At 54.7% G+C, this 24,533-nt stretch overlaps 2 protein-coding genes and 1 long non-coding RNA gene across 4 annotated transcripts; 1 reads left to right on the top strand and 2 right to left on the bottom strand.

Moving 5' to 3' along the window:
• Positions 1–236: 236 nt before the first annotated feature.
• Positions 237–18,228, bottom strand: LOC137771644 (uncharacterized). 2 transcript variants are annotated; one of them, XR_011075395.1, is made up of 3 exons: positions 18,141–18,228; positions 5,169–5,229; positions 237–716 (listed from the first exon to the last, which is right to left on the bottom strand). It is a non-coding gene; the product is annotated as an uncharacterized lncRNA (long non-coding RNA). The 2 variants fall into 2 exon arrangements; XR_011075394.1 differs by lacking the exon at positions 18,141–18,228 and adding an exon at positions 15,926–16,030.
• Positions 10,929–21,483, top strand: NAALADL1 (N-acetylated alpha-linked acidic dipeptidase like 1). Its single transcript, XM_068555181.1, has 18 exons — positions 10,929–11,128; positions 11,215–11,387; positions 11,470–11,591; positions 11,978–12,100; positions 13,944–14,227; positions 14,329–14,433; positions 15,120–15,205; positions 15,331–15,450; positions 18,137–18,222; positions 18,306–18,369; positions 18,455–18,522; positions 18,777–18,868; positions 18,950–19,040; positions 19,783–19,864; positions 19,949–20,122; positions 20,197–20,284; positions 20,395–20,487; positions 20,802–21,483. Exons 1-18 carry the CDS (start codon positions 10,929–10,931, stop codon positions 20,986–20,988), a joined length of 2,238 nt encoding a protein of 745 aa, XP_068411282.1. The 3' UTR covers positions 20,989–21,483.
• On the bottom strand, positions 21,479–24,426 carry SAC3D1 (SAC3 domain containing 1). Its single transcript, XM_068555182.1, has 2 exons — positions 23,550–24,426; positions 21,479–22,474 (listed from the first exon to the last, which is right to left on the bottom strand). The coding sequence occupies exons 1-2, from the start codon at positions 24,280–24,282 to the stop codon at positions 21,972–21,974; spliced, it is 1,236 nt and encodes a 411-aa protein (XP_068411283.1). The 5' UTR covers positions 24,283–24,426; the 3' UTR covers positions 21,479–21,971.
• Between the last annotated feature and the right edge of the window lie 107 nt (positions 24,427–24,533).

Genomic DNA, 24,533 nt, shown 5'->3' with positions numbered 1-24,533 from the left:
AAGATCCCACAAGCTACACGGTGTGACAAAAAAAAAAAAAAAAGAAAACACAACACAGGACACCCCAGTGAAATTTTAATTTCAGATGGAAAACAAACTTTTTAAAGTATAAGTATGGTCTGTGCAATGTTTGGGATATACTTATGCTTAAAAAATTCACTCACTATTTATTCTGAAATTCACATTTCACCGGGTGTCCTATTTTTACTTGCTAAATCTGGCAACCCAAACTTTGAAGGATCTGGTTTACTGGACAGAGCTGGTGGTGGAGGTCCTCGAGGCTGGAGGCCGCCCCAAGAAAACCAGGGGAGGCTGGAAAGGGGAGGCCAGCGGGATGGTGGACATGGCTCACCAACCAAGTTTCCGTCTCCCTCAGTCTCCCGGGGGTGGACAAAGAGCCCACTCCGAGCCCGAGGAGAAGCCGCTGCCGCAGCCTGCTGGGGAGCAGAAGCCAGAAGACCCTCAGGTCTCCAGGGAGCAGGGCCCAGAGGTGACAGGACCTCCCAAGGCAGAGGGCAGGGGTGGCAGGAGGGCTAGAGAAATTCTTCTCCTGCCTGGATGGAGATCTGAACACCCAGCCATTGCACTCCACCGTCTTGCTGTTGGGTGTGGGAGGACCCCGGTTCTTGGGCTGCCAGCCTCATGCCACTTCAGTCACCAGGGCACCCTCTCTGCCAAAGCCACCTTCTTCAGATTCTTCAGAGCAGAAGCGGGGCCTGCAACAGGAAGCCACCGTCACGTTCCTGTTTACGCTCCTGAGCACAACAGAGCCCACCAAAGACCCTGCAGAGTGAGGCCGTGTGAACGTGCGTGAGGCTGCGGAGGGGAGGCGGGCAAAGTGTACTGCTCCCCCGCCATCAGCATTCAGACCTGGGCTGGGACTCAGCCCGGGGCGGGGTTCAGGGGGTGTGGCCCAGACAGGACTGAAGAAGCCTGGGCCTCGGGCTTGGTTCCCCTCTCTGCCCACCCCACTCTCCCCAGCCTCCAGATTCTGGTCCAACCCTCATTATGCACCCACCTAGGGACTTGGAGATCCAGGAGTGCCAGTTCCTGGATAAGGAAGACTGGGGCCCCCAGCGGACCTCCAAGGAAATGAGCTGTTTGCAGAATGTTTGCATGAGGTGAGCCGGGCAGAGGCAGGTGGGGACAGGAGGGTGACAGGGCCTTCCCCGATGGAGGTCAGGGCCTGGAGCTTGACAGCTGTGGGTTGGCACCTTCACTTGGCCCTCTTCCTTCCCTTGCCTTCTCTCTGTTCCACTCTGGGTGACCCCCTTGCTGGCCAATAGGTCCCTTCCCTCCCAAGCATCAGTGTCCTTGTATGTGAGCAGGACCTGCCCCACGGGAGTGGGGGCCACAGGTCTTTCCCATCAATGTGCCTACATGCCTGGTTAGTGGGCAGTCTATGAAGCTGCCTATAAGGGACGGCCATCTCTCTTTTTTGTTTTAATAGGTATTGGTTGTTTTTTTTAAAATTAATTTATTTATTTATTTATGGCTGTGTTGGGTCTTCGTTGCTGCACGCGGGCTTTCTCTAGTTGCAGCGAGCGGGGGCTACTCTTCGTTGCGGAGCACAGGCTCTAGGCGCGTGGGCTTCAGTAGTTGCAGCACATGGGCTCAGTAGTTGTGGCTCGTGGGCTCTAGAGCGCAGGCTCAGTAGTTGTGGCGCACGGGCTTAGTTGCTCCACAGCATGTGGGATCTTCCCGGACCAGGGATCGAACCCACGTCCCCTGCATTGGCAGGTGGGTTCTTAACCACTGGACCACCAGGGAAGTCCCAGGACCACCATCTTTAATTGTCCAAGGACTTGAGGGGTAGTTTGGTCTGTGGAGAAGGGGGGTGGGGGGGTCTGTTCTCTGGATGTCTGGCTCTGGAGCTTAGGTCTGCAGAGTCCCATGGCCGCTTGCCTGTCAGTGGCAATGCCAGGGTCCGATCTCCACCTGGAGACAGAGGTCTTGGAGTGGGGGGAGTGTGACGGTCCTTTCCCCAGGGCTGCATGTGGCTCCCAGAGCCATGGATCTGCGTGGTCAGCGCTTTTATTCGTACGCAGCTGACCCGGGCGCTCAGGCAGGGCTAGTTCCACACAGAGCCCTGCCACTGCCCCCACTGCAGCCCAGAGGGGTGGGCGGCTAGCCCGACGCTGCCTTAGAGGATTTGCAGCCTAGCAAACGCGATGAAGCAGCCTGGTTTTCCCTCGCTAAAGAAGAGGAAAAGCACAATTCGTCTTTGTCTGAGTCCCCTGCTGCAAGTCACACGGGGAGAACAATTCCCTCCCTGCCTGTAGCTTTGCCAGAGTGAGATGGGGCTCCTGGTGAAACCCTGGGCTCCTGGCTGTGCCAGATCACGCAGCTCATGCAAGAGCTGTGTTTTGTGGGTGTGGAGCATTGCCTAGGACAAGAGTCTGGGGCCTGACGGGGGTCTCGCTTCCAACCCTAGGCTTCGGGAGTCTCTGAGCACTATCCAGGCAGACAACCTGGCGCTGGGGGAGAAGCTGCAAGACCTGGTGAGACCTCAGCCCGGGACCCCCTTCCTTTGCTGTGCCTCCTCCCTGCCTCCCAGCCCAGCTCCCGCGCGGGCACGTGGCAGGCAGTCCTGCCTGGGGTCAGCTACCCACCTCTGGCCCCCGCAACCCTCCGTTCCAGCCCAACTCCTTGTATGAGAGCCTGAAGGAGGAAGCAAAGGCCATCCTGAAGGGAGAGAAGGCCATCCTGGAGGAAGGGAAGGCCGTCCAGGAGGGAGCCCAGGCCGCCCAAGAAGGGGCACTGTTCCAGGTACCCAGGCCTCCACCCACTCGTGGGTGGGGAGAGAGGACACATTTGCCCAGCATTGCTCACCCGGCTCCCCTTGCCTGCAGCAAGCCGGCTCCCAGAAGGCAGAACTGGTCATCCTGCAGCCTGACCCTGCCCGTGACAATGGAAACCAATGGTCAGCCCTAACCAGGCCCAAGGCTTGAGATAGGACATCTCCTTGGGAAACCATTCTGGCCGCTCCTCTCCAAGTCCCAGCAGTAAACGTTTCCGCAGCTGATCCATGGCTCCCCTGCCAGTCTGTGGGCCCTGGGTATCAGGTGGAGCAGGAGGCCACCAGCTCCCAGCTTGGGCCCTAGGCGGTCCTCTGACATCCACCACCTCCCTCAGCCCTGAGCTGCCCCCGCCCCCAGGAGGCTCCAGGTCTGGCTCTTATCAGCCTCAAGATCAATGCCCCTGTGATAAGCCCTGGGGTGGGACTGGAAGGGAGCCACACCCTCTCCTGGGGAGGACAGAAGCCCCAGGTCTAACTCCAAAGGGCAGAAGACTAGGGAGGGGTGGGAAGAGCCACTTTCCACACTGTGGCCTTGGATAAGTCTCTTCCTCCTTGTCAGTCAAGTCATGGGGGAGGGGGTAGTGAGAGCTTCCCAAGGGCCCAACACGCAACATGCTTCAGGCCTGGAGGTGCTTCTGGAATCTGAATTCCCGCTCCCACCTGCAGCTAGGGCCTCCTGGGGCCTCCCTTGAGACCTGCTTCCCTTCACCAATGGGGCTCTCCCTGTCCTGGGTCATAGATTCCCCCCCCCACCCCATCCATAGGCCCGAGTATCCAGCTGTGGTCACTGTGCCCTGGCCACCGACAGGCCCTCAAGGCTTGCGCCCATCAGCCTTGCTGCCCTCAGACTCTGTCCAGCCCCAGGGAGCCTTTCTAAGCATCCCCTGATTACTGATGTAACGAGAGAGAGAGAGAGAGAGAGAGAGAGAGAGAGAAAGAGAGACAGAGACACACAGAGAATGTATAGGTAGACTATTCAAAAACTTAGAAATAATTCCCATACAACTAGACAAGGAATGTGCTTTAGATTTTTTTTTTAACTCCCTAATGAGGGAGATGACAGAGCCAGCAAGATGACAAAGCCACTTTAAAGGAGGATACAAGAAAGTGGCACACACATATTTATATATATATATATATATTCAAGGGGGAAAAAGGGAAGGAAACCTGAAATAAGATTGCTAAATCAGATACAAAATCAGTCAATATGCTATAGGGCAATTTTTTGCAAAGCCCCATTAACCCTCAGGGTGGTATTATTTACTGGGCAGAATCCTCTAATATGACATGGAAAGAACTGTGACCATCTTTCTGCCTTATACCCACCACAGGGGGGACACTAGCCAAGAGGATGGAAATCCAGGTGTGTGGCCCCTTGTCAGACCTGGTTTGACTTACACCAGACCCGTGGGACCTTGCCCAGGCCAAAAACTGATGACACACTTTATTAGTGAAGGTTTGAGTTGGTCACAGCTTTAGGCTGAGCTGAGCTCTCCTCCTCTCCCAAGACCCTACCCTCCTCCCCTGGATGGCTCCAGGGCTCCCAGGCCTCTCCCTGATTGGTTCTTCACCAGTGGCCTAGCCAACCAGTGACCCAGCTGTACAGCCATCTTGCTATTCTCCTGAAGGGAATCATCTGATACTGAGATTGAGGGCGATAGCTGGACCAACAGCTAAATGATTAAATCAATTTAAGCACTTAAGGGCTTCTATCACCAAGATACAGTCATCAGCATGGTCCCATTTGATAGGTGGCAGGTTTTTAAATTTTTATTTTATTGAAGTATAGTTGTTTTACAATGTTGTATTAATTTCTATACAACAAAGTGATTCAGTTATACATATATATATTCTTTTTCATATTCTTTTCCATATGGTTTATTACAGGAGATATATATATATATATATATTTTTTTTTTTTTTTTCTCTAGACTGCCTATTTTATAAATATTGGATTAGGGCAGGTGAGAATCGTAAATATTTAAAAAATAAAGTAGAAGCCAGAGAAATGTCAAAGCTGCCACCATGTAGCACCAGCGACCAATTCTTGCACTTTTCTTCCCTGTCTCAGTAATCCCCTCCACAGAAGACATACATAATTGAAACAGCTCTGTCTTCCCTGTGAAGTCTCTGCTGGCACCAGGTTATAACCTGGACAGTGGGGAGTGTCTGCCTTAGGCTGGTTTTATCACAGGATATTGAATATAGTTCCTGTGCTATAGAGTAGGACCTTGTTGTTTATCCATTCTATATATAATAATAATTTGCATCTGCTAATCCCATACTCCCAATCCATCCCTTCTCCACCTGCCCCCCCCCCCAACCCTCGGCAAGATAGGTGGCAGTTTTGATAAGCAAAGGAACTTACATACAAGGCTTGTCTTGGGCTCCAAAAGATGAGTAGATCCCTGCATCCGCCTGCCAGAACCCTGAAAATTTATATAGAGGCTTTAACTGGGTTTGGTCAGGTATTCAGTCCAGATGGTCTCAACACCACCTTACTCTCTCAAGGCTGCGTCCTTAAAACAGCTCCTAGTGTGGCAACTGTGGGGCAGAGCGGACATTCTGAAGACAGGGGAGGGGCGAGGAGCCCCCAATTGCCCCGGTCCAGCTCACGGGTCAACTGGCGGTCACGTCCTCTCAATGACCTCCTCCAACAGTCTATAACTAATATACTTCATATAAATTCATATGAGTTGAATCTTCATATAAATGGAGTTCTACAATATATTATCTTTTGTGTCGGGCTTCATTTGCTCATCTTTACGTTTGTGAGATTCATCCATGTTGCTACAGGTGAGAGTAGGTAAATGTAGTTTGTTCTTTTATTGCTGTATAAATAATCCACGATTTATTTTTTTTAAAAAAAGAGTTTTTTCTGAAAGCCTCCAGCATCTCAGCCTGGAAAAGCAGGCACATGTGGCGACATCCATGCTGCTTGGCTGCAGGAAATGGAGACGGTTACAGAGCCCCCTCCCCAGTTACGTCTAAACCACAGAAGTGCTAACAGATGTCCCAAATGCATCCTGGCCACAGCCCAGCAGCCCAGGGCCCCAGCATTGCCCTGAGCTCAGTCCCTACAACCACTCTTGTTGATGCCACGTCCCTGCAATTCTGCAGCCCAGTCAGGAAGCCCTTCTCAAGGGGAAGTCCCAAGGCAAAGCTGTGTGGGCCTCAGGGCGTTACTCAGACACAAATTTCCCCCAGAACTACTAGTCAAAGCTGGCTACTGTGTCCGTCACAAGCTGTGCCAGATCTTCCAGCCTCTATGCCATCAAGGTGCTGGGGCCAGGTTGGCAAATCAGCCTCTTGTGTCCGCATGGTCCCATCTCTCTTCTGAAGCCAACCTCCAGTGGATCTACCCAAACCTCCGACTGGCTTCGGAGGCCCAGTGGAAGTGGGTTGGGGTACCTCTAGAGGCTCCCAGCAGGCTCCCCACTCCTGCCCAGCCTAAAGGTCCAGCTATTCCTGCCCGAGAAGGTGGCCCCTGTCCTGCAGCCTGGCAGCGTCACCCTCCGTCCCGGGGAATCATCCTTCAGAAAGATCCTGCCCTAGAGGTCTGTTAAATCCCACAGCCCCTGTGCTATGCAGGCTCCCACCCATGGCTGGCTCAGCAATCCCGTTGAGGCTTGTTCTGATGCGGTCTGTTTCCCAGGAGTTCTGTGCCCACCTTTTGTATCCCTTGTGGTTGCCCTGGACACTCCTTAAATATCAGACAGCTGTACGAATGCCCAGGGTGGAGGAACTGAGCTCGTTTGGGTCAGTTTTTCATCCATTCTACATGTACTTGTTGAGTGCCTCCTACGTGCCAGGCACTGCTCTTGGCTCTGGAGATTCAGCGATGAATAAAACAAAGATCCAGGCCCCAGTAGAACTTACATTCTAGGAGGGGAGATAAGGAATAATTAATGGCAGATAGTGATAGATGCAATGGAGAAAAATGAAGCGGGAGACGGAGAGGAAGCCGGAGGGAGGTGAAGGAACACAATTTAGAGAAAGTGGCACTCGTGCAGAAGTGACATTTGAGCAGAGATATGGAGGACCTGAGGGAGGGGCCACAGTGGAATTTACAGTCAGGAGATCGCTTGGGAAATGGGTGTAGCTAGAGAAGCGATCCAAGGACGCTTGATCAGCTGTGACCAGCGCTGCTGCCGGATCAAGTAAGAAGAGAGGACAGAACTGACCACTGGATCCAGCAACATGGAGCAAAGTGGACGTTTTCAAGAGTAATTTTAGTAAAGCCTGAATGGAGCAGCCTCAAGAAAGAACGGGAGGGCTTCCCCGGTGGCACAGCGGTTAAGAATCCGCCTGCCAACGCAGGGGACACAGGTTCGAGCCCTGGTCCGGGAAGATCGCACACGCCGCGGAGCAACTAAGCCCGTGCGTCACGACTACTGAGCCTGCGCTCTAGAGCCCGCGAGCCACAACTACTGAAGCCCGTGCGCCTAGAGCCCGTGCTCCGCAACAAGAGAAGCCACCGCAGTGAGAAGCCCGCGCACCGCAACGAAGAGTAGCCCGCGCTCGCCGCGACGAGAGAAAGCCCGCGCGCAGCAATGAAGACCCAACGCAGCCAAAAATAAATAAATTAATAAATAAATTTAAAAAAAAAAAAAAAAAAGAACAGGACGAGAGGATCTGGAGACCAGCATGGTCCACTCTTCCGAGGAGTTTTATCATAAAAGGGGACAGAAAAATGGGACGGTTCCTAGAGGAGCGAGTGGAATTGAGAGATTTTTTTAAAAGATGGTATTAAACACCATAAACAGGTGCTTTAGGTGGATGGAAGTGATCCACTCAAGGCAGGGAGGCTTGTGGGGCCACATCCTTGAGCAGCGAGGGTGTGGGCTCTGCACAGGGGAGAGGCTGCCTCGGACAGGCGTGTGGATCACACATCACGGTGACGTTCCCTCTGATTTTCTCAGTGAAGTAGGAAGCACGGTCATCAGCGGAGCGTGAGGGTGGAGGAGAATGTGTTGGAGGCTTGAGAAGAGAGGAGGGGATGTGCAACCACCATCTAGAAGTGCGGGAGGGAGCGTGGACCGGGGAAGGATGGCAGGACTGTCGGGCAGTACTGAGGGCCTGTTCGAGGTCTAGGATCGTAAACTTAAAGCGAGATGAGTGAGGTCATCTGACTCCACAGGCATATTCCGGGTCAAGGGTGCAGGTGCAGAGTAGGTGGAGGGGCAGATGTAACCAGGTCGGGGGTTTTGCAGTGAATGCGACCAAAACAGAGAGGATCAAGGGGGTGGAGAGGGTTTGCAAGGGACTCAGGCTGGGCGAGGAGGGAGGAAAGCACACGTGGGAGGTGAGGGAGAGTGGAAAGGAGCTAGCACCAAAGGACCGGCTGTCTGGAGGGGTGGAAGAACTCTCCAAGTCCGAGTGATGGAGGGAGCGAGGTGGGAAGACAAAAAGGAAATCAAACGCGTTAGCTCCCTGAAGGGATTTCCATCAACACTCACAGTCCCAAATGTTCAGGGAGGGGCCGTACGATCTTCCCAGCCAAGAAGGGGACAAAAGATTGATCGAGTTATTGTCTGGTGCCTACAGCAGCACAGACATCAGCTGATTCCAACAGCCTGAGCCGGAGTTCTGTGTCACCCACTCAGATGTCACACGCTCTTGTCCAGATGTCATGTCTGTGGCTTCACATGTTCCTTCCAGGAGAGGGTGGGGCAGGACCATGGAGCTGCTGCCTCATGGTGTCATCACCATGTCTGTTCCTCAGCTTATCAGCTGAGCTTGGTGTCTGGCTGGCTGCCTGGTGGTGGATGTCCTCCTGTGCCCTCGTAAGGAATGTGTGTGCTCCCCACACTGATGGCCTTCTGATAAGATTATACCCTGGGTGCTGATAATCAGCTCTGCAAGGACTGTGGCTTTCTGGTGCACCTTCCTGAAGTCCCTGATCACACTATACCCTACCCCTAGTCCTGCCACGCTAACATGCTAACCCTCCCAACCAGCACAAGGGGACGTGGGTACGGTGGTGCAGGTGAATGGGGCTGCAAGCAGTAGGAAGGGGGCTGCTCTGAGAGGGTGCTGTGAAATCACACACACACACATACACACACACACACACACACACACACACACATGCACACACAAAGTCTACCACGCCCAGCTCCCCCAGATTTCCAGGCATCTTTGGGCCAAACAATGGTTTGCAGCCTGGGGACGTCCCTGGTGGTCCAGTGGTTAAGAATCCGCTTTCTAATGCAGAGGATGCGGGTTCTATCCCTGGTTGGGGAACTAAGAGCCCACATTCTGAGGGGCAACTAAGCCCGCACGCCGCAACTACTGAGCCTGCGCACTCTGGAGCCCACGCGCCACAACTAGAGAGCCCGCGTGCCACAACTAGAGAGAAGCCGGCGTGCCGCAACTGGAGAAGCCCATGTGCCGCAACTAGGACCCAATGTAGCCAAATAAATAAATAAATAAATATTTAAACAACAAACAAACAAAAAAACTCCAATGGGTTGCAGGCTGGCTGGGCAGAATCCCAAGGCAGGATAGGCCATGGCAGGTGGAAGGAGTCACACTTGAGCCCCAGAGACCTTCCCAGCCCGGCCTGGCTGTCTATGAAGTCTGAAAGAGGCTTATACCGAGTACTTGGTGGCTCCCTCTCCCTCTCAGCCCTTATACATGCCAGGCCATCTGTAAGGATGGCCTGCCCCTTGCCTTCTCTGCATGCTGAATGCCTTCTCATCCTTGGAAGATTCCCCTCAAGTGTTCCCTTCTGGACAGAATTTGTCATTCTCTCCACTGGGAGCATGTCGGTCCTCCCTCTATAGGGGCGCTTACCACATGGTTGAACCCAAAGCCTATCTGACTCCCCTGCTAGACATGAGTTCCTGGGCACCTTGGCTTCCCCAGGGCCTGGCGTGGATGTGGCATAGGGCTGAATAAATGAAAGATGCTTTCAGGTATGAGTGAAGGAGTGAATAAATGAATGGATGGATGAATGAATGGATGGATGAATGAATAGATGGATGGATGAATAGATGGATGGATTCCTGGTAGGGTCAGGGGATGGAGGTCAGCTTGTCAAGAAAGTGTGCTTCTCCGGCTCTGTCCTCTAGAACAGTCTTCCTTTTTTTTTTTTAAATTTAATTTACTTTTTGGCTGCCTTGTGTCTTTGTGGCTGCACGCGGGCTTTCTCTAGTTGCAGCGAGTGGCGGCTACTTTTCGTTGCAGTGCGCGGGCTTCTCATTGCGGTGGCTTCTCTTGTTGCGGAGCATGGGCTCCAGGCACACGGGCTTCAGTAGTGGGGGCTCGCAAGCTTAGTCGCTCTGTGGCATGTGGGACATTCCTGGACCAGGGCTCGAACCCGTGTCCCCTGTGTTGGCAGGCGGACTCTTAACCACTGCGCCACCAGGGAAGTCCCCAGTCTCCTTTTCTAAGAGTCCCACTTCCTCCCATAAACTGGAACCCCTGCAGGATAGTTACAGAGAATTCTTCTGAGTCCCTCTTCTTCCCTTAGCTCTAGGCTTAGCATTTTAAGGGGTCAGATGAGGTAGGAGTGGCTAAAATGTACTGAGTTCCTACTATGGGCCCAACACCACGCTAGACATTTTTACAGATGTGGCCTTGTTTAATGAAAACAGCACCACAGTTTTGTGAAATAGGTTCTATTATCCCATTTTACAGCTAAGAAAACAGGCTCAGAGAAGTTAAGTGAATTGCCTAAGGTCACACAACTTACATCTAGCAAAGGATGGGATTTGAACTTAAAACCCAGTCAAGTAGCCAGGGCTGGATGTGCTGGAGATGGAATGACACCAGGGAAACAGAGGCAGGGATGGTGGGCAGCAGGCCCAGCCCCGCTCTGGAGACAGGCGCTGAGTTCTAGTCCTACCTTGGCCTCTCCTACTGGGAGACCGTGGGTGAAACTTTGTCCCTCTCCAAGCCTCAGCGTCCACGTATGGATTTGATGCCCCTTGGAGGTCTCTTCCAAGTGAATGTTGCAGAAATCGAGCTGGATGTGAAGAGCTCTTGGCCCTTCCTGCAGGACGCTCCCTTACTTTCCCTGCCAGCTAGTGGCCAAAGGGCAGGGCCACCTATTAGGTAATGGTTAACTGGACCTGACACCCCATCTATAAGGAGCCACAGCAGCTGGCCAAGACTCCGCAGGATGCAGTGCGTGAAGGTGCTAGGAGGGGTGCTGGGGGCCGCTGCCCTCTTGGGGCTGGGGATCATCCTGGGCCACTTTGCCATCCCCAAGGGGACTGACCTGCCAGCCCCCAGTGCCTCAGCCTCCCAGGACCTGGACCTGGAGATCCTTGAGGCTGTCATGGGACAGCTCGATGCCAGCAGGATCCGGGAGAACCTTAGGTGAGAGGCCTGCCCGTGTGCCCCTCCTGTTTGCCAGAGGCTCCTCCCTGACCCTGGGCCCACCCCTCCCTCTGCCCACCCTGCAGGGAACTCTCCAAGGAGCCGCACCTGGCCACCAGCCCCCGGGATGAGGCGCTGGTGCAGCTGCTACTGCGGCGCTGGCAGGACCCGGAGTCGGGCCTGGACTCAGCCGGGACCTCTGAGTACGAAGTGCTGCTGTCCTTCCCCAGCCAGGAGCAGCCCAACCGTGTGGATGTTGGTGAGGTCCTGCTCTGGCCTGGGGAGGCCTGTGGGCCGGGGGAGCTGCCGGGCCCAGCCCGGACACTGCCCTCTCTCCACAGTGGGTCCTGCTGGGGACATCCTCTTCTCCTCCCAACAAAGTGAAGAGAACCTGACTGGGGAGCAGGGGGACCCCAATGTGGTGCCACCGTATGCTGCCTATGCTCCCCCCGGGACCCCGCAGGTGGGCCTGGGACACCCCCTCCCCACTGCCATGGCCCAGCTCCCGCTGGCTCCTACCCCAGCTGCTCCCATCCTGACCCAGGGGCAGTTGAAGAAAAGCGCCTCAACTGGGGCTCAGCCCCACCCAGAATTTACTTGCTTCCACACTCCACTACGACTCCTTTTGCCCATCACTTAGTCATTCAACAAACACTAATGGGCCCTGCTCAAAGCCAGACCTGATACAGGGTACCTGGACACAGAGCAAACCAGGTGTGACTTTGTTTTGGGGAGCTTATAAGCTCTAGGCGAGGTTGGGGGACAGAATCTAAATCCTTCCTCCTGCCACTCAGCCTTTCCCCTTCTTTCCTGGGCCTGGCTCTAAGGGTCACCTTCTCTGGGGAACAGGGCCTCCTCGTCTATGCCAACCGGGGCTCGGAAGAAGACTTCATGGAGCTATACCATCAGGGCATCAAACTCCAAGATAGCATCGTCCTGACCCGCTATGGGGGTGTAGGGCGCAGGGCTAAGGTAAGCAGCAGCCCCCAGTGCAAGGGGCTGGGTGGGGAGGGGGGCTGGCAGTGGGCAGGAGGATGTGCAGGGGAAGGGGATGGAGCAGGGCTGAGGGGTAGGCCAGCCCTGGGCTCGGGGCAGGAGAGGGTGAAGGACTCCTTCCACCCACCAGTGGCCTGCTTTGGCACTCTGCCCAGCCAGGCTCTAGCCCATTGATTGGCCCAAAGAACACTTAGGTGCTGTGTGACCTTGGATATCTCCCCTAACCTCCCTGAGCCTTGGGAAATAAAGGAATTGGGCAAATATTTCAGCTGTTATATTCTGGAAGTCTAAGTCCTCCTGTGAAGTAGTTCTTCTGAACATTCGACTTAAATCCCTCCTGCTGTCCCCTCCTCAACAACTTGCTTCTTTTCAACACAAAATTTTGACTGAGGGTTACATGTCTGTGTTTTTTTAAATGTTTACTTACTTATTTATTTTAAATATAAAGAGGTATAGAGTGGGAGCAGGGACTAGGGAGTTAGTCTTTAGTGGGTCCAGAGTTTCAAATCTGCAAAATGAAGAGAGTTCTGGAGGTGAATGGAGGTGATGGTAGCACAATAGTAGGAATATACTTAATGCCACTGAACTGTATGCTTTAAAATGGTTAAGATAGTAAATTTCATGTTATGCGTACTTTATCACAATTTAAAAAGAAGTAAAATAAATACATAAATAAAAGATGTGCCCATGATAAGAGCTGGAGGTAAAAAAATGGAAAGAAAAGAGAAGAAAAGAAAGGGGAACAGGCGTGGTGGAATTATACAGATTATGAAACTTCCAGTTTAAAAAAAAAAAAAGTACAGAGTGAAAAAGTTTTCTCATAATGCCATCCTCCCAAAAGGTAGCTTGTTTGTTTGTTTATGGGATATGTATCCAGAGTTTCTTTGGGAAGAAGAACCTATGAAGATATATTCTTACTTACTTCTCCTTTTATATAAGAGTAGCATACAATACTGCTCTGAGCTATGCTTTTTTTCACCTTAATACATCCTGGAGATCATTCTCAATTGGTACATAAACTCTGTCCTTGATTTTTTTTCTTTTTAATGTACTGTTTTGTTTTTACTGTCCTAAAATATATATAACATATATTTTACCAGTTTACCAGGTTAACCATTTTTAAAATGTACAATGCAATGGCATTAAGGATATTCACAATATTGTGCAACCATCACTACTATCCATTTCCAGAATGCTTTCATGGTTCCAAATGAAACTCTGTACCCATTAAACACTAACTCCCTTATTCTCCCTCTGCAGCCCCTGGTAACCTCTATTTGACTTTCTGTCTCTATGAATTTGCCTCATCTAGGTACCTCACATAAGAGGAATCACGTGATATTTGTCCTTTTGTGTCTGGCTTATTTCACTTAGCATAATGTTTTCAAAGTTCATTGATGTATCAGAACTTCACTCCTTTTTAAGACTGAGTAATATTCCTTTGCACATTATATACTAGGTTTTTCTTATCCATTCATCAGTGATGGACAGTTGGGTTGTTTCCACCTTTTGGCTACTATGAACAGGGCTCATATGAACATGGGTTTAGGAGCACATCCTCCTTCTTTTATACAGCTGCATAGTACTCCACTGTAGGGTACCTCAGTTTATTTAATGACCTGATTGATGAGCCATTGCCTAGGCTCAACAGTCTTTTGCTGTCTCAAGCAGCACGGCAACCAATGACTTGTGTAAGTATCATCTTGCCGGTGGGAAGACAGATCTGTCCTGGCTGCCACAGTGCGGGAGGGAGGAAGAGGAACAAGATGTGCCCCCTTCTCGCCCCTCCCCTAAACACAGTCTCCTCTGCCTTCTGCAGGCTGTGAATGCTGCCAAGTATGGAGTGGCTGGGGTGCTGGTGTACACGGACCCTGCAGATATCAACGACGGGAAAAGCTTGCCGAACGAGACCTTCCCGCACTCCTGGGGCCTTCCTCCCTCGGGGGTGGAGCGAGGCTCCTACTTTGAGTATTTTGGGGACCCCCTGACTCCTTACCTTCCAGCCAACCCCTCCTCCTTCCGCCTGGACTCTGACAGTGCCTCAGGATTTCCCCCAATTCCCACTCAGCCCATTGGCTTCAAGGATGCAGAAGTCCTTCTCTGGTGAGCTTTTGCCCTGGGGTCTCCTGCCCACTCTCCAGCGGCCCCCAAACTTCAACCCCCGCACCCATATTTGCTCTGATGGGCCTCCCCCTCCTCCCCAGCAACCTCCAGGGAACCTCAGCCCCGGCTGCCTGGCAGGGAGCCCTGAGCTGTGACTACAAGCTGGGGCCCGGCTTCCGTTCTGATGGTATCTTCCCAGCAGGCAGGTGAGATGGGGCCCCCTCCTCCCCCAACGCTCCCTTTCTCTTCCCTTGTTATGCTTCCTTGCCCCTGGTTTCCTCTCTGCTCACTTCAAGGCCTGGCCTTTCCCTTTCTCCTGTCTCCCAACCCCTCCCTGATTCCAGAATATCTGTCTTGTCTTTGGGGAAGCCTGTGAAACAGCTGCGTGCCCCACAAGGCCCTGTGGGGTCCCCCCACCTCATCTTGGACCTCCATTCTCCAGCCGCCCCCTCTCTTGAACACACCAAGCTCCTTCCCACATCAGGGCCTCTGCACTTGCTGTTCCTGCTGATGGGAACATCCTTCCCCACGCTCTGTCATTCCTGGCCCACACTAACCTCCCCACCTGCCACCAGGTACCTGTCAGTGTCCTCCCGAGCCCCTTCACTGCCTGCAGTTGTTCACTTCCTCAGGAGAGGGAGGCCCCACGAGGGTGGGGTCCTTGTCTGTCTCAGTCATCGCCCAGAGCCTGGTACGCTACTGGCATACACTAGGTATCCAATAAGTGAGTGACTACAAAGGAGAATTGGAATCAGCAGAGCTGGGCTCTAGCCTCGCTGTCTCTCCCGGTATTTCTGGGCAAGTGACCTTGCCAGGTCCCTTTCCTGCTCTGGGCCTCAGTTTCTCCTACATTGGTGGAGGGGAAGACTCCTAACATCCCTACGCTCCCCAGCCAGGTGAACGTGAGTGTCTACAACCGCCTGGAGCTGCGGAACTCCTCCAACGTCCTGGGGATCATCCGCGGGGCCGTGGAGCCTGGTGAGCGCCTCCTCACTGCTGCCTGCGCCCCCAGGACCCAGTCCTGCTCTGAGCACCCCTGACCACACCCCCTCTGCCCACCCTGGCTCCTCCTCTTGGGTGTCTGACTCTGCTCCTCCCGCCAGACCGCTACGTGCTGTATGGCAACCACCGGGACAGCTGGGTTCACGGGGCCGTGGACCCCAGCAGTGGCACTGCTGTCCTCCTGGAGCTCTCCCGCGTCCTGGGGACTCTGCTGAAGAAGGGTGAGCGGATCCTGCTTCCCTGGTCCAGGGACTCTCTCCCTAGGAGGTTGCCTCCAGCCCAGTCCTCCCTGAGCTTTTGGGCGTCCTGTCCCCCCTCCTCTCTCTCATTCTCCAGTGCCCACTTGGGCGAAGCTTGAGGGCCCTGGGGGCAGACACGCATGCACACCAGCCCTGGCCTCGCTCGAGTAGCCCAGTGTGGTACAGGGAACTTGTGCAATACCTTCTGAGGGTTTCCTGGGCCTCTCCAATGAAGCGAGGCCAGATGTGGCCTCGAGCGAGGCAGTGCCCAGGCTCTGCCCTCAGGGCGTCTCAGCCCAGTTGAGGCAGGGGTGACGGACAATTGTCAACTCAACACATATGTCCCCCATGGCTACTATGTGCCAGGTCAGTTCTAGGCACTGGACGTCCCCCAGTGAACACCAGAGTTCATGCTGTAATGACAACTGTGAAACGTGCTATAAGGAAAAATATCTACCAGGCTTTCCAGGTGCAAGCCAGAGCTCAGGGAGGCGGCAGTTCTGGGAGCGGTAGGGGTGGAGATCCAGGTGGAGGGCACAGCATGTGGGAAGGAACAGCTGGACCAGGTGGCAGAGCTGTATATTTCCTAAAAATAAGGACATTTTCTTTCCTAACCACAGTGCAATGCTCAGAATCAGGAAATTAACAATTTTGCCAATTGTTCTGAAAACTTTTGTTTTATTTGTTTTTAAATGGGCAAAGTACTTTATTTATTTTATTTTGCTTTTTTGGCTGCACTGGGTCTTCGTTGCCGCGCGCGGGCTTTCTCTAGTTGCGGTGAGTGGGGGCTACTCTTTGTTGCGGTGCGCGGGCTTCTCATTGAAGTGGCTTCTCTTGTTGCAGAGCACGGACTCTACGCGTGCGGGCTTCAGTAGTTGTGGTGCATGGGCTCAGTAGTTGTGGCTCGCGGGCTCTAGAGCACAGGCTCAGTAGTCGTGGCGCATGGGCTTAGTTGCTCCGCGGCATGTGGGATCTTCCCGAACCAGGGCTCGAACCCATGTCCCCTGCATTGGCAGGCAGATTCTTAACCACTGCACCACCAGGGAAACCCAGCAGGTGGATTCTTAACCACTGCACCATCAGGGAAGCCCCTGTTCCAATAACTTTTAGAGCAAAAGAAATTTCTGGTCCAAGAACCAATCCAGGATCACACGTTGCACATGTAGTAGTTGCATGGGTCATTTGTAATAGTTTCTTAGCTGTTCTTTCTTTCATGATTCTGATATTTAATTTGTTGGCTGTCCCTCAATTTGGGTTTGTCTGATTAGATTCATCTTATGCATTTTTGGCAGAAAAAAATGGGAATTTTTCATTGCAAGCATGTATCATTTTATACTTAAAAAAAATTTTTAGGGCTTCCTTGGTGGCACAGTGGTTAAGAATCTGCCTGCCAATGCAGGGGACACAGGTTGGACCCCTGGTCCGGGAGGATCCCACAGGCCACGGAGCAACTAAGCCCGTGTGCCACAACTATTGAGCCTGCGCTCTAGAGCCCGCGAACCACAACTACTGAAGCCCACACACCTAGAGCCTGTGCTCTGCAGCAAGAGAAGTCACTTCAATGAGAAGCCTGCACACTGCAACGAAGAGTGGTCCCTGCTTGCCGCAACTAGAGAAAGCCCATGTGCAGCAACGAAGACACAACACAGCCACAAATAAATAAATAAAATAAAAAATTTTTTTAAAAATTTTATTTATTTGGCCGCACCGGGTCTTAGTTGTGGCACGCAGTATCTTTTAGTTGCGGCATGCGGGATCTAGTTCCCTGACCAGGTATCGAACCCAGGCCCCCTGCATTGGGAGCACGGAGTCTTAACCACTGGGTCACTAGGGAAGTCCCTATACTTAAAAATTTTTGGTTTAAAACAAAAAGATGAGGAATGATCAAAGGGGACTGAGTTGCATCCAGAGATGGGAGCACAGCCAGGAGCCCATAGTGCCGTGGAGGGGGAGGGGGAGTCTGAAGGAGGTGAGGGGGCAAGCAAGGACCTCGGAGGCTTCCGGGAGGTGGCTGAGGCCTGTGGCAAGAGCAGCGAGGGCACAGAGACTGGAGATGGAAGCCAGGCTGCGGGAGGCTATGAGAAGCAATGTGGGGCGTTGGTTAAGCCCCTGGACTCTGGAGCCAGGCCTTGGATTTGAACGCTGGCTCTGCTGCCTACCAGCTGTGTAATCCTGGCAAATCATTAAACTTCTCTATGGCTCAGTTTCCTCAGTGGAGACAGTCATAGTCTGTCCCTCGCGACGTGTTGTAAGGACTTGGCTCAATGTGGATAACGCTCTAAGGAGAATGTGAGTGTATCATCAGCAAGTGAGGACGATTAGGGGAGAGTTTTGCATAGGATGCATGGAGGAGAGAGTTGGGGGACCTCTAATCAGCATAGCCAGAGAGAAGAGGGGGATAGGGCATTCTGGCAGAAGGGACCACCTCACGGAGGGAGATCGGTGTTGGCGACAATGTTGGGGGGGGGTTCACAGCAGAGGAGGGGCGCTGGTAAAAGGAGGATGGAGCCTCAGGGAAGGCTTGGCCAGGGAGGTGCCAGGACCTACCTCCAGTCGCCTGTGCCCCGCCCGTTCCAGCCCTCCCTCCCCTCCACATCCCCAACCTTCCCCCTAAGCCACCCCAGGATCCGAGGGATCTTGCCCTCCAGCCCTTTATCCCCCTCCCCAGGCACCTGGCGTCCCCGAAGATCAATCGTGTTTGCGAGCTGGGGGGCAGAGGAGTTTGGGCTCATCGGCTCCACAGAGTTCACGGAGGTGAGCGAGCCCCGCAGCTCGGCGCTCGAGGGGATTTCCGGGGCAGGGCAGCGCGGGGCTGACGGGGTCCCATCCACCTGCAGGAGCTCTTCAGCAAGCTGCAGGAGCGCGCCGTAGCCTACATCAACGTGGACATCTCGGTGTTTGGTATGAGGGGCGGCTGGGCTTACTCGGGGAGGAGGGAAACGAAAGGGCGGGGCCCGAATAGAGTCTTTCTCGGATCCCCTCACAGCCAATGCCACCCTGAGGGCGCAGGGGACGCCCCCGGTCCAAAGCGTCATCTTCTCTGCAACCAAACAGGTGGAAATGGGAGGGGCTGGGAGCTGGGCCGGGAGGAGGACGGGCGGGGCGGGGCGGGGCTACACGGGGTAGGCGGAGCTGGAGCTGGTAACTTATTAGAGGGGCTGGGGGTGGGACTGAGGCTGCGGGGTGGGCCTTGTAGGACACGCAGGACTGTGCGTGGGCTGGAAACTCGGGTGGGCAGAGCGGAGGACCAGCCTGGTCGTTGGGCCTGGGGAGGTGCCAGCCCCGAGACTGGATCCTCCTCCGCTCAGATCCGCGCACCAGGCCCCAGCAGTCTCAGCATCTATGACAACTGGATCCGATATTCCAACCGTAGCAGCCCGGTGTACGGCCTGGTCCCCAGGTGAGCCCAGGGCCGGGATGGGGACTCCGGGCTGGTGAGCGGGCCCAGCGCCCTGCAGCCTGACCATCTTCCTTCCCGCAGCCTGGGCACTCTGGGTGCGGGCAGCGACTACGCACCCTTCATTCACTTCCTGGGCATCTCCTCCATGGACATCGCCTACACCTATGACCGGGTAAGCGGACACCCCTCCATCCCCCAGCCCGGTTCCTTGCTCCACCAGCCCCTTCCTCTCCTTCGGGCCGCTCCAGTGCAAACTGCATCCGGCTCCATCACTCAGTAGCTGTGCTACCTCAGCCAAGTTTCTTTACCTCTCTTGAGCATGTTCACCCTCATCTATGTTATTTTATCAAATTTAAGATACAACTGAGTATAAGATGCACTGTTATGATATGCACTATTCAGGAGGGAAAAAAAGCACTGTCAATTAGTTGCAGGATGACACTGACTGTAAGAAGCATCCTGATTCCAGAGATCTTAAAATGTTTATCTCAGAATAGACTAAATAACAGTATAAAACAGGGGTGGTCTGAGGGTAAAATGAGATAAGGGATGCAGAGTGCCCAGCCTGTCTCCCTGTTTGATGCTCCAAAAGGCCCTTTCTCTCCTCCATGGCTACACCACTCTTGAGTGGTGGAGTTGGGATTTGAATCCTCTTGTCTGACTGCAAACCCCAGGTTCTTCTCCTTCATGTGAAACGGGAAACTGGCACCTGACCCAGCTTTGCCACTTATTAGCTGTGTGATGTCAGGAAGGTTACTTAACCTCTCTGAGCCTGCTTCCACCTCTGTAAAGTAGGAATCCTAGAACCTTCCTCACAGATGTGGTAACAATTGAATTGAAATAACGTCTCTACATTGTACACTTCCTTCCACTTCCCACCCCAAGCTTGTCACCTCTGGGTCTTGTTCCCCCAGAGCAAGACCTCAGCCCGGATCTACCCTACCTACCACACAGCCTTTGACACCTTTGATTACGTGGACAAGTTTGTGGACCCTGGTGAGGACGAGGGCAAGGGGCATCCTGAGGCTGGAGGAGGATGGGCTGAAGACTGAGCCCTGGCCTTGTCGCCCTTCCTGCAAGGTTTCAGCAGCCATCAGGCCGTGGCCCAGACCGCGGGTAGTGTGCTTCTCCGGCTCAGTGACAGCCTCTTCCTGCCTCTTAATGTCAGTGACTACAGCGAGACCCTCCGCAGCTTTCTGCAGGCTGCCCAGCAGGACCTTGGTGGCCTGTTGGAGCAGCACAACATCAGCCTGGGTACGGAGCCCCCCAACACTGGGGCATGGGGAGCCCTGCACCCCCAGGGCTAAGATGCTGGCTGTTCCCCACAGGACCTCTGGTGACCGCAGTGGAGAAGTTTGAGGAGGCAGCCACGGTGTTGGGCCAACACATATCAGCACTGCAGAAGGGCACCCCCGAGTGAGCAAGGGCTGCAAGCAGGTGTCTGGGAGGGCGGCATCCAGGGCAGGATGCAGGCTGGCAGCTGGGCTGCTGGCTGTAGGGTGACCAGAGGGCCCTGTCACCTCCAGCCCCCTGCAGGTGCGGATGCTCAATGACCAGCTGATGCTCTTGGAACGGGCTTTCCTGAATTCGCGAGCCTTCCCAGAGGAACGCTACTACAGGTGAGCCTCTCCTGAAGCTCTTGGGAGGTGCAGTGAGATGAGGCCGGGTAATGGGCACCCGCCGGAGGGAGGAAAATGTCAGTTTTGCTGGCCTTTAGAGCACAACCCAGTCCCTTGAGACAGTTGGAGAGTCAGCCTCAAAGGATGGGAGGCAAATTGGTGAAGGTCACCCTGGGACTAGAACCTACATCTCTTCGCACCCCCAGTGGAGAGGGGCTTTTGTGCCTAGCCGTATACAGGAGCTCTTCCAGGCTGAAGCTCCCCTCTCTCCTGGCCCCTGAATGGTCCTGATCCTCCCCCATTTCTCCTGTCAGCCATGTGCTCTGGGCACCCCGCACCGGCTCTGCAGCCACGTTCCCGGGCCTGTCCAATGCCTGCTCCAAGGCCATGAACACAGGCCCCGGCTCTGCAGCCTGGGCTGAGGTGAAGAGGCAGCTCAGCATCCTGGTGGTGGCCCTGGAGGGCGCAGCAGCCACCCTGAGGCCTGTGGCTGACCTCTGACCCTAGCCCTCATTCTTCAGCTCCCATCCCCACCCTTTATCCTAACCCTCTCCCACTCCAGTTTTGAGTGTGTCCCCATCTCTCCTGATGCTAGGAAAGGGCACGACCACAGGACCCTCTCAAACTTCTGAGGCAACAGTTGAGGGCCCCACCAGTGCAGACACTTGAAGGGAGTGACAAGCCCCAGATGAAACTTTCCCTCTTCCTGGCTCTTGGTTGGCAGAGGGTGAACAGGAGATAGGGACGGTGGGGATGTCAAAACTGCCAACTGCTCTTGGTGGTGGGTGGGTGAGGATGGGACGCATAATGCCAACCTTAGATGTCAACTCAGAGACCACCAGAGCTACTCCTCAGCGACCAGCGGGGAAACTGAGGCCCAGGGTGGATAGGGCATTGCCCAATTTGGGTTCCTCTCCCCCCACGCCCCTAGCATGTCTCAACTCCTCCCTGCCCTCCCCAAATAAATTGAGCCTAGCTGTTGTCCCTGCAAGACAAGTTCCTTTCATTTATTTATTTATTTTTAGACTTATTTTATTTATTTATTTTTGGCCACGTTGGGTCTTTGTTGCTGTGCGCAGGCTTTCTCTAGTTGCGGCGAGCGGGGGCTACTCTTCGTGGCGGTGCGTGGGCTTCTCATTGTGGTGGCTTCTCTTGTTGCAGAGCATGGGCTCTAGGCGCACGGGCTTCAGTAGTTGTGGCGCTTGGGCTCAGTAGTTGTGGCTCACAGGCTCAGTAGTTGTGGCTCGCGGGCTCTAGAGCACAGGCTCAGTAGTTGTGGCGCATGGGATTAGCTGTTCCGCAGCACGTGGGATCTTCCCTGACCAGGGCTCGAACCAGTGTCCCCTGCGTTGGCAGGTGGATTCTTAACCTCTGCGCCACTAGGGATGCCCAACGAGTTCCTTTTACTGTGTGGGAATCATGAAAAAAGAAACCTGAGCACTTCAGCCCCAGTCCTGGGGCTCTGGGAGACTGCACAGCCCTCCTCATGCCGCAGACTTGGGTCTGTCCACAGCCTCATCTTCCTCCTCTGCCGTGACCACCTCTTCCAGGGTACGCCCTCCAAGCTTGTTCCCCACCAGTACTTGGCAGGTCCCGGCAGGTGGCAGCCCCTCCTCAGTGTAGCGACCCCTCAGGAACACAACTCTCTCCTGTCCATCTAAGGGCAGTCCATGGGCCTGGCACAGGTCCCGTGCCTCCTTGGGCCCATCCAGGGCCAGCAGGTGGACCATGAAGCCCAGAGGCAAGGTCTGGCCTTTGGGGGTGCTCAGGGCACGAGCGAGGCGGGCCAGGGCTCCCCGGCGGGCACGGCCCACATGGCACTGCACGGCGCAGCTCTGCAGGTAGGGCAGGGTCCGGAGCAGGCGAAACAGGCGTGCAGCGTTGCCTTCGCGGAAGGCAGAGTCGACTGCCAGGGCAGTGCGCAGGGCCGGGCAGGAACGCAGGGCAGTGGGCAGCTGCAGAATCTCGTGAAGGGCCTCCACCGAGCCTGTGAGGGCGGGAAGCCTGAATGAGGACGCTGATTCCTTCTGGAGCAGGCCCACCTTCCGTGCCATCCCCTTAGGTCTCCCCCTATCTCCCCTCCCACCTGCTCGGGTCTTCAGCCATGCCACGTCCTCGGGCCCTCCACGGAGCTCATCACCCTACCTCACTCCCCACCCCACCCCCACCTCCCAGTCTGGCCCCGCCCCTCCCCCAGGCCAAGCCCACCCTCCCTCCCCCTTTCCCCTTTGGCCCCTTCCTAAGCCATATCAGAATTTGTTGCCAGAGGTTCCAGAACCCCTTCAAATAGTCTGGGTCCTCATAATAAAGTGAGGCAGTGTCTACAGAGGAAGGAAACAGGCCCGGATAATTTAATGACTTGCCTCAGACTGCCTTAGAGTTTGTATGTAGTAGAACTTGACCCAACCAAATCTGAGTTTTCTGACTTCCAACCCAGTCCTTTCTCCACTGCCCTAGCTGCCCCAAGGTTTGGCAGTTGCTTCTGCCACACCTTCCTCTGTCCGCCTGGTGAGGCAATTATTTTTTCAAATTTTGCCTCTGCTCCTCTTCCAAGGAGAATCACGACACTGGAAACTTGGGTCACTTTTTGTAAACTGAGGCTTCTGACCCATTAGTGGGTTGTGAAGTCAACAGCATTTTATTACAATTAAATAGAATTTATTAAAATGCACCATCCATCCATAGAAAAGATCTAGTCTTGAACCTTTTGTTTCAGATACGTTTGTTAGCATATGTGTTCTTGGCTGCTTTGTAACACTGACTGAACTGGAGGTTTAAAAAAAAGTTTGAAAACCACTATCTAGGTCAACTGTCCCATTCTAACCCCATCCCCTCCACTTTTGTAACGAGAAAACTGAGACCCAAAAATGGGAAGAGACAGGCCAGAAGGTCCAAGTAGGGGCTCGGTGCATCTTGTGCATTGGCTGAGATACACATTTAGGAGGCAGGGATGGAGAGGGAGCTACTGGTGAGGTTTTAAAGCTTCTCCTTCCTTTCCCGGCCTCCACTGTCCTCACAGAGGGCCGCCTGCCCCTTGTTCTATCGCGGGGATCCCGACTCACCTAGGTTATAGAGCAGAAAGAGGCCCTGGAAGGTGGCCTGGCGGGGGTGGGGCCCGGCGCCCAGCGCATAGCAGCGCCGCAGAGAACCAAAGCCCTCCTGCACCTGGGCCTGCAGCAACATCGGGTCCACTGGCCCGTGCGCTGTGCTGGGTCCGAGCCGCGCCACCACTGCCAGCAGCACTGCCAGCGCCGCTTCCAACACCAACGCCGCCTCGACGTCGCCCGCGCCCTGCAGAGCCAGGTCCAGCCGCACGGCGCGCAACCGGTCCGCCACGAAGCTGGCTACCTCCGCGCGGGACGCGTCGGTGCGCTCCACCACCTCGCTGGCCAGGTAGCGCACGGTGGCCAGCAGCACGGACGGCGGACGCAGCTGACTCGGTGGGGGCCGGATCTTCCCGGCGGCCGGCCGGCTGTACTCCTTCACTGCGCGCTGCGGGTCGGCTCGGGGCCTGGGCCCGCGACACCCCGGCGCCACCTCGAAGCGGTGCAGGCGGCGCTCCTTTTCGCGCTGGGCGCGCTCAGCGGCCGGACACATGTCCACGCACGTGCCCTCGGGCAGCTCGTAGCCGGGCATGGGTGGGCTCGGGGGGAAGGATGGGCGCTCAGCATCCGGTGGACAGGTGCGGCCACTCGCCCCATCCTGCGGGAGAGCACGCCAAGGCCGGCGGAGGCTCTGGGGAGGCGGGGCGGGGCCGACCCCGACGGGCCCGCCTCCCCGCCCTGGTCTAAGCATCCCCGCCGCCCGTTTGGCACCGCCGTTCTCTCACCGAGTCCTGTCGCTTCCAACAGATCTTCGAGCAGGCCTCCCGAGATGCTCTGCGTTGTAGTTCAGGGTCAACACTGTTCCTCACGCTCACGCCCAGCTAAAGCCCGCACATCATGCACCTCTGCGGTCTGGGGCACTCCCATGATGCACCGGTTTGTAGTCCCTTCCGCAACCAATCGCTTTGTAGGAGAGGCGGGGCAGGAGTGGGGCCACGCCTT

The sequence above is a fragment of the Eschrichtius robustus genome, chromosome 11 (assembly GCF_028021215.1).
Source record: "Eschrichtius robustus isolate mEscRob2 chromosome 11, mEscRob2.pri, whole genome shotgun sequence".
Classification (NCBI taxonomy): Eukaryota; Metazoa; Chordata; class Mammalia; order Artiodactyla; family Eschrichtiidae; genus Eschrichtius; species Eschrichtius robustus.
Note: the sequence above shows the minus strand (reverse complement) of the source record. Positions and strands in the feature narration are given on the sequence as shown.